This window comes from Maylandia zebra, linkage group LG16 (assembly GCF_041146795.1).
Source record: "Maylandia zebra isolate NMK-2024a linkage group LG16, Mzebra_GT3a, whole genome shotgun sequence".
In the NCBI taxonomy this organism is placed as follows: domain Eukaryota; kingdom Metazoa; phylum Chordata; class Actinopteri; order Cichliformes; family Cichlidae; genus Maylandia; species Maylandia zebra.
The window spans coordinates 28935717-28944181 of record NC_135182.1 but is presented as its reverse complement, the minus strand read 5'-3'; the positions used below and the strand labels follow the sequence as shown (position 1 = coordinate 28944181).

Here is an 8465-nt window from a genome sequence, read left to right as displayed (position 1 = left end):
CAATTTAAGATAAAATTACTTGATATCAAGTCCCAAAAGTAAGTTAAATATGCTAAATTACAGTCTTTTTTTATGTTTTGAGTTCTTACTTGCAGCAAATGAATGCACTGCAACGAGAAAAATAGTTCTAATACTATGAAAAACTACTCAATATTAGTGAAGTATGATTAATTTGTTTCTTGATTCAGGTTGGCTTATCTTAAAATAGAGCCGAATCAATATTAAATCCAGGCAAAAAAACCTTAAAACAGACCTTTTTCCTAGAATACTCCTTGGCTTCTACTGAAATCACAACCAGGACAAGAGTGATATATGTCAACATTTATTTCTCTCATGAGAACAAAATCCTTTTTTAAACAATATAGGGCTGCTGCACAATCCCTAAAAGTCTAAATCAACCCTTTAAAAGGCCTAAACAGAGAAAAGAAATTACATTTTTGGCCTTAAACTTTTGTGACAGTCACATAGTCTCACAATGTTGTAAATAATGGCATTACTGACTTAAAACTTTAAATGCCTCAGGTAAAGTGTCACTAAGAAAAAAAATAACAACTTTCATTTGTAAAGCATTATAAGTAAAGCCGTTTCTCAGGACATTGCTAGGCAAATTAGGAACAAAGTTGTACAAACGTACTACAAAACTAAACAAACTGCAAATGACCTGATAAAATCCTGCTTGGTATTCACCTATTTTTCAAAGAACGACTTCCACTCAGCTATTGCTTTCTTATATGCACTAGTGGCATCTTGATCATGGATGGCATCAGTGATTACCTCAGTTTGTATGACAGAGAGGACCGTTGCAACACATTTTGGGTATGTTAAGTGCAAGGTGTAGTAATATGCCATCAACACCAACATTCCTTCCCAGAAATCCTCCAAGGGGAGAGTGGTCACTGGTATGTTTCCTACAGCAACAATGCTGGTTGTTCCATCAAAAAGCAGCACTGGGGAGGAGAGAGGCCGCTTCTCCAGGTATAGCATTGCATCTTCACCCGGCTAGAAAAGCACAAAAAAAGGACAAATTCTTCAAGATTTTAAATGAAAGGGTTGCTGTGCATCCAAACAGCTTAAGACACAAAAAGCAATATCAAGAGTTTAGAATGCTCCAACTGATTTACTGTTGGAATAGAAGAAATAAATATAAAATATCTGACTTACATAAATATGAAATTTTGGAAATGTACACAGCAAAATCTCCAGTGTTAAATTAACACTGGAGAGTGTCTATATGGGTCCACACCTCTGAGTGTTGAATACAACACTGTTGAGTGTTAAATTAACACTTTTGACAGTGTTATATGTTTAAAAGTAACCTAGTCAGTTTTGAAGATTAACAATGGCTAACACTGAGCAGTGCTGGTTTTCTAACACTAGAATATTTCTAACATTTTGAGTTATTTTCCAGTGTTAGAAAATCAGCACTGCTCAGTGTTAGCCATTGTTAATCTTCAAAACTGACTAGGTTACTTTTAAACATATAACACTGTCAAAAGTGTTAATTTAACACTGGAGATTTTGCTGTGTATTAATTCTGAGCATGAATTTTCTCTAGTTTGCAGCATTTTTATCATGTCTATTTGTGCTTTTTTTCTCATTTGTTTTTTTTAAAACTATTTCTTTTAACTTTGTTACATATTCTAGTTTTTGAAGGCCTTTTTAAATATATCATTTTACTGCTTCTACTTGTATCCTAACTGCAATGTGCTTTTGCTCTGTGCTGCCTCTCTGGAGTAGGTTTTGAATAACAATTAAGAAATCCTGAATAAGGAGTAATTTAATCCCTGCTGAATTGAACTTCAACCCACTCTTATTAAGCAGGAAAAGCAAAATAATAATATTAATAATAACAATACAAGTAAATGGAGTACAAGTTACAGTGGCTGGTATTGCAGCTGTTCACACCTTGAGGATATGAAGGAGAGCCTCACTGGCACCTCCCAGCCGCTTTGGTGGTGTAGTTTTTGAAGGAAAAAGAGATGGAAGTGCATTGAAGAGAGTGACAGTAAAATCCACTGTGAACGGAGAAAAGTATCTCAACAAAGCAATCCGAACATATCTGATATATGGATTTAATGTATGCAAAGGCCACTTACCTCCACGTACATCCAAGGGGAGAGGAGGTTTCAGGACCTTCTTCCAAATGCCATAGAACTGCACCTTCGAACAAAACTCTGCCCATCGACCCTTCATTTGATCTATGTATTTGCAGTTGGAGCCACCAATGATGCGACGCAGTTCATCCATCACCTATGACAAAGTTGTGCTCAGTTAGTCAAGAACTAACTAAACCTATCCAGAGAAAGCAAGGAATTTAACTGACGGTAGTTGAACTTACATTTCCTATGTCTTTGAAGCACGGGTATGCTTCAAATATTTTTCTAGGCCTGTCTTCTTCCCTTGTAACATCTGCGTCAACAAAAGCTCGTCTGGCCTCAAACTCCAGGTCCAAAATTTCAGCGACGTCACTTTGGTTGGGTTTTGCATTGGGTTTCCTGTACATGTTGCTCAAAGTTTTGTAATGTCTTGCCTGCATCTTCAGGCTGTCATGGTCTGCTAGGGAAAGCAAAGAGCAATTGTAAGACATGGTGTAACTAGACTTCACAAAATTCAGATTTTTATAATCAGTCATTTCTAGTAAGGTTGCATGGTTGTTTTTAAGTATAATATTTATGAGAATTAATGTTTAGGTTAAATTTGTTTGAGTAATGAACTGACCCTATATGTCCTGATCATTTCCCTTTGTGTCCTTTTCTTATAATGATCATGGATTTATGTTAATTGTTAGATTGAACAGAATCAAATATTAAAACGAAAGTTTAAGATGCCCGTGAATAAAACTGTGGTGAAAATAAGGTAAAGGTTGTTTACTGTGTATATCGTTCACATCAGTGTGAACAGTGATTATGAGCTGATGGATAAAAATATTTTAGGTAATTTGATCTATGACAGAAACACTGTGATAAGGCATGATAGATGTGACCAGCATGAGGATTTACATGTGTAAATAATCAGCACTGAGTAACACCCATTACAACACAAAGTATTAAAATACTTACTATGGCTAACTGGCAAACTGGAATGACGGATCTATCATTTGTTGATTTTACACACCAACTCGAGTTAATGCCAAACCACTATGATTTATGGAATAAACACTTAGAACGGGGTTCATTGCTTCAACCATATTTTGGAAAGAGCTGTAAGAGGAACCACAGTCAGACTGAGAGGTAGATAAGGGTGATGGTGGACTTACTAACAACATCATCTGGAGGTGCAGTTGAAGGACCTATATCAGGCCTGGGTGCAGAGCATGAGGCTGACTTGGATAATAGTGGTAAAGCCAGCGTAGTATTGTTTGACGTAGTTGGTACAGTGGAGGGTAGCGGCAATTGGGATTCTTTCTCTGAGGAAAAAACAGAAGATGAGCAGAATGTAATAACAGGGAATAGCTAGAAAGTTAAGGAAAATACTCAACACTGTATAAATCTTGTGATGCACTCTGAACAGAAAACTGAGGGCAGGTGGTATCCCGTATAGTCAAGGATTGTTTTAATGCAATTGGACCTTGTTTATTGTCCATATTGAACTTTTCCTTGCTTTCTGGCTATGTACCTTCAGCTCTTAAACATGCTATAATTCAACCTGTTCTAAAAAAAAGGAACCTTGATCATAGTGATTTTGCCAACTATAGACCGATTTCTAAGCTTCCCTTCCTGGCTAAAATTCTTGAGAAGGTGGTTCTGCTTCAATTGCAGACCTTCCTGGATGAGAATAATATAAATGATAAATTTCAATCGGCCTTCAAACAACCTCACAGCACTGAATCAGCGCTGCTTCGTGTTTTCAATGATCTTTTACTAATGGCTGACAATGGACGCCCCTCTGTCCTAGTGCTATTGGATCTTTCATCGGCATTTGACATGGTTGACCACAACATCCTATTGGCGAGACTAGAGCACACTGTAGGCATTAAGGGCGCTGCCTTGGATTGGTTTAAATCTTACCTCTCCAATCGGCTCTCTTCGGTACATTTGGCCACATCCTCTTCTTCGGCTGTACCTGTTTGCTGTGGTGTCCCCCAGGGATCTGTGTTAGGCCCTACCCTTTTCTCATTGTACATGCTTCCCTTAAGTGCTATCTTTGAGAAATACCACATTGCTTTTCACTATTATGCGGATGATATCCAGATCTATTTTGAGTTAAACGATGATCTTGCTCTGTCTTTGAATAGCTTTCGAGAATGCATGTGTGAGGTCAAGAAATGGCTTTTGGCAAATACTCTTATCCTCAATGATAAGAAAACTGAAATTATGATTTTTGGTAGTAATGCCCTTCGTGCCAAACTTCGGGATGCCTTTGGTTTTCTCACTAGTTCTTTCTCTGACACTGTTAGGAATCTGGGTGTCTTATTTGACAGCTCATTTAAACTTGATAAACAAGTGTCTGCTGTTGTCAGATCCAGTTTTTACCAGCTTCGCCTTATTTCTAAGACCAGGCACTATATCCCGTATAAAGACCTAGAAAAGCTCATCCACGCCTTTATAACGTCAAGGCTTGATTACTGCAATTCACTTTATTGTGGTCTCCACTCTTCCCTTTTACATAGATTACAGACAGTTCAGAATGCTGCAGCACGCATTCTAACTAAAACCAAGAAGTTTGCCCACATTACTCCTGTCCTCGCTGATCTGCACTGGCTGCCTGTCAAATATCGTATTCAATTTAAAATTTTGTTGTTTACTTTTAAAATTACCAATAACACTGCACCAAGCTATCTTAAGGAACTTTTAAACCCATATGCTCCTGCTAGGGCTTTAAGGTCATTCTCACAGTTACTGTTGGTTCAGCCCAGATCTTGACTGAAATCTAGAGGTGATCGATCGTTTGCTCTAGTTGCACCGGAGCTGTGGAACAATCTCCCGATTGGCATTCGGGCGTCTGATTCTATTCATTCTTTTAAATCACGGCTAAAAACATATCTTTTTAAACTTGCCTTTTCTACCAGTTAAATGCTGGCTTGCTTGCAGTGACCTATTGACCTATTGTATTGTATTGTATTAAATTCTCTGCTATCTTTCCATTATTGGTGTCTTTTATCATGGTGGTACAGTCTTACCTCGCTATAACCTATGTGCTGCAGTTTACTCTTATTGGTGGCTTTTATCTGTGAACATAATCCGTTACTTTTATGTATTTGATGTTAATGTTTGAACTGTTTTATTTTTTATTGTTTTATGTAAAGCACTTTGGTATGCCCAAGGCTTTTAAATGTGCTCTATAAATAAAGATTGTTGTTGTTGTTGTTGTTGTTGTGGTCTCTTTGAAGTTTTAGATGTCCAAAAGTCATTAGTACAGCAGACCAAAGTACACACCTGCATTTGAGTTATCCTCGCTGAGGTCATCATTGCTCTCAAGAACTTTGGTATAGTCACTTGAACCACTTGCTTCACCACTTAGGTCACCTTCAGTCCCATTGTCTGTGTCATCTGAGCTGAAAAAAAAAGTCAAAGTCAAAGTCAACTTTATTTGTCGATTCTGCCACATGTACAGGACATACAGAGAATAGAAATTGCGTTACTCTCAATCCCTAGATAAATAGCAAATGAACATTTAAATATATTTAAATATAAAAGTGATTAAAAATGCAAGTAAAATAATTAAAAAGTAAAAATTTAAATAAATACAATTTTACAAAAGAGTCTTCCTGGGCCTGCCTCGTTGTGGCATGGAGCCCTGCCTCTTCCTTGGAGACTTCATATTTTGGAGTCGTTTGTACAGTTTGGTGTAGATGGTCAGCTGTGGTAAAATAATATATATTTGTACATCCTTTTATTATCTCACTCAATTTTAGATATTGTAGTGGGTAAAGAATGACTTACGTATGGCATGTGTGTGTCAGCATCACGTAACATGGGGTAATAGTCGACAATCTTCTGTGACATTGCTCTCATTTCGAGTTTGGAGGGGTATGTTACTTCTTTCCCCATGGGACTAGCACGGAGGATTGCAACCATGCTGGTGACTGTGTTCCTTACAAGTCTGCAACAGAGCTCCTTCGACATCCTACAGTCCTTTTCCTTTCCACTGTGGAGCAATGCACAGTACTGACTGCGCACCATGTCCAACTCTGAATCTGTATACACCACATACTCTGGTGGGTCTGGCATTTTCATTTTTTTGTCAGCAGTGTAGGAAATGGGAGTGGAAGTTTGAGGCTGACATTGTGACACATCAAAGCCTAAGGGGTTACTCTCGCTTCGATGGAAAGTGTTGGCATCTTGGTCAGTACTCTTAAACTATAACAGTTGTGGGATATAAACAAAAATACACAATTAGGCAAATTAATGCTAGACAATATGGACAGTAATCATCTTCTTAGTGGTATAATGTGTATTTACCTTTTGGCTGATAAAATCCCAAATCTTCTTTCTATGGAAGAAATTTTCATGGCCCGGAAAAAGATCCTTTAGGTCATCCCGGGTAAAGCTTCTAAAAGTTTCCTCATCAATATTCGCAGCTGTAAAAGAGAAAAACAACTTCAAAAGTGATATTTATTTCTCTTTTCCTGGGCGTGGCTTATTACATATTGAGGTCATTTTTTGTCAATAAATGTATTTTAGCAATAAGTAATATTAACAGGATAAAATGTCAAACTTAAAACAGTTTATCAAATATTTAGGAATGCAATAAAACTATTTTTGGGTGTCTTCAAGAATGATGTTCCAAGTCTATTTAGGCAAAGACAGCTCAAGGCTATAATGTGGATAAAGTTCAGAGTAGAGTGCAATCCTAGCTCCAAGTTTCAGAAATGATGCTAACAGATGTTAAGGCTGCTTAGCTAACGTACCAAAATAACTGAAAAATAAGACTTACCCTGCAACACAGACAGTATGGCATCGTCAAACTTGTCCATGCCGTGACAGCAGTTCTCTAGTTCGTTCCAAAGCCTCCACTCACAGTACCTGGAAATATCCTACAGCTTAAATAAGATCATTTAGCTAAAGTTAACACATTAGCTAGACTGCTAACTAGTAGCAGCCCTCACAAAACACGACTTTATCTTAATAACATCGTTGTACCATAGTATTTTTCAAATCAACTTAATGTTACCAATCTTAAATTACTGTTCACTTTGTTTAGATAAATAATTTTGATCTTCCTAACGGTCCTGATGGTTAACAAAGCAGGGGAAAAGAGTTTGTCCCGCGTGAAAGTAACGTCACGACAGGAACTGAGAATGCGCATGCAGAAAATTATTTATATTTAATTTTTTTTAAGTAAAAAAAAAGAAAATGAAAATATAAATTCAGTCTTAAACACTTATTGCCTAAAAATAAATATAACTGATGTAATTTAAACCTGAAAAATTGGATAATTAAGGATACATATATTTTTAAAATTGCCTTTCCCATGGTCCCACACTCTCATCTGTGGCCTTCAGTGGAGAGCGGTAAAGTAAAGCTGCATTGCTACAGCGCGAAAACAGTTCACCATGGCGCTCTGGAGATGTATGATCTGTTTTATCTTTGTTTCTTTAACTCTGAAGGTGCTCCTTAGCCACATAAATGCAGCTCATGGTCGAAGGCAGGATTTTTGGGTTTACTGTGGAATAGATGGCTGTGAAAAAGAGTTTTTAACTCATTCTTTCGCCACATTAAACGGACGCACCCTCTGTATTTGACGAATGGAAGCCCACCAAGAGGATGGAGGATCCCCCCAACATCCCACTCTTTAGGATCGGAAAATTTTGGTGTTTCAGTCTTTGCCAACTGTAGTACTGCAACAACAACCAGCACCGTGGAAATATCAACTGGTGGATCTTTGGCTGAAGTCCAGGAGCCTCAGGTTGTTGACAGCCCGATCACGGTAAGTGTTAAACTAAATAAAATGTAGTGTGGCTTCTGATGACAAATTTAGCTATGTCTAACTCCTCGTATTTGGTCCTATATTACTTTTAATCCTTTTCTCCATTTTTAGTCAAGAGAAATTTAACGAGATCTCGCGATATTATACCGCTAGATATTGTTCTTCAAACTGTTACAAGCGATTTCCACTATGGTTGGATTTTAAATCACAATTTCATCCTGCAGGATGAAATAAAAAATAAATAAACAGAATAGCAGTTCAGTGTAGATAGTACAGGCTATGCTGCAGCCGGAGAAGGCACACACTCTGCGGCTGGCATGTCTCCTGGTGAAGTTTGCATCAAAGACACTCTCAGCGCGCTTAAATCATTCAATGTGGCAGCAATTTGGGTATCTCGTAAGAATTAGAAATGGTGAATACGGTTTCAGGTAAGACACAGAGTATTTGGAAGCACTGTAAAAAAAAATCTGTTGGCCAGAAATACTGCCAAAACATGGATAAGAATGATTTTCTTGAAAATTAAATAAATTAATAAATGCATACAATAAAATATATATCCATATACTAATACTACCATAAATTCTAAGTGCAAATCT

The 8465-nt window shown here is 37.4% G+C and overlaps 1 protein-coding gene across 2 annotated transcripts; it reads right to left on the bottom strand.

Moving 5' to 3' along the window:
* Window positions 1-519: 519 nt before the first annotated feature.
* Window positions 520-8248, bottom strand: LOC112431144 (uncharacterized). 2 transcript variants are annotated; one of them, XM_076875211.1, is made up of 12 exons: window positions 7407-8248; window positions 6877-6965; window positions 6402-6520; window positions 5883-6299; window positions 5688-5799; window positions 5376-5494; window positions 3257-3406; window positions 2339-2556; window positions 2097-2250; window positions 1906-2015; window positions 775-999; window positions 520-533 (listed from the first exon to the last, which is right to left on the bottom strand). In XM_076875211.1, exons 8-12 carry the CDS (start codon window positions 2534-2536, stop codon window positions 531-533), a joined length of 690 nt encoding a protein of 229 aa, XP_076731326.1. In that variant the 5' UTR covers window positions 2537-2556; window positions 3257-3406; window positions 5376-5494; window positions 5688-5799; window positions 5883-6299; window positions 6402-6520; window positions 6877-6965; window positions 7407-8248; the 3' UTR covers window positions 520-530. The 2 variants fall into 2 exon arrangements, with proteins under 2 accessions (XP_076731326.1, XP_076731325.1); XM_076875210.1 differs by lacking the exon at window positions 520-533 and having other exon boundaries at window positions 540-999.
* Window positions 8249-8465: the final 217 nt, after the last annotated feature.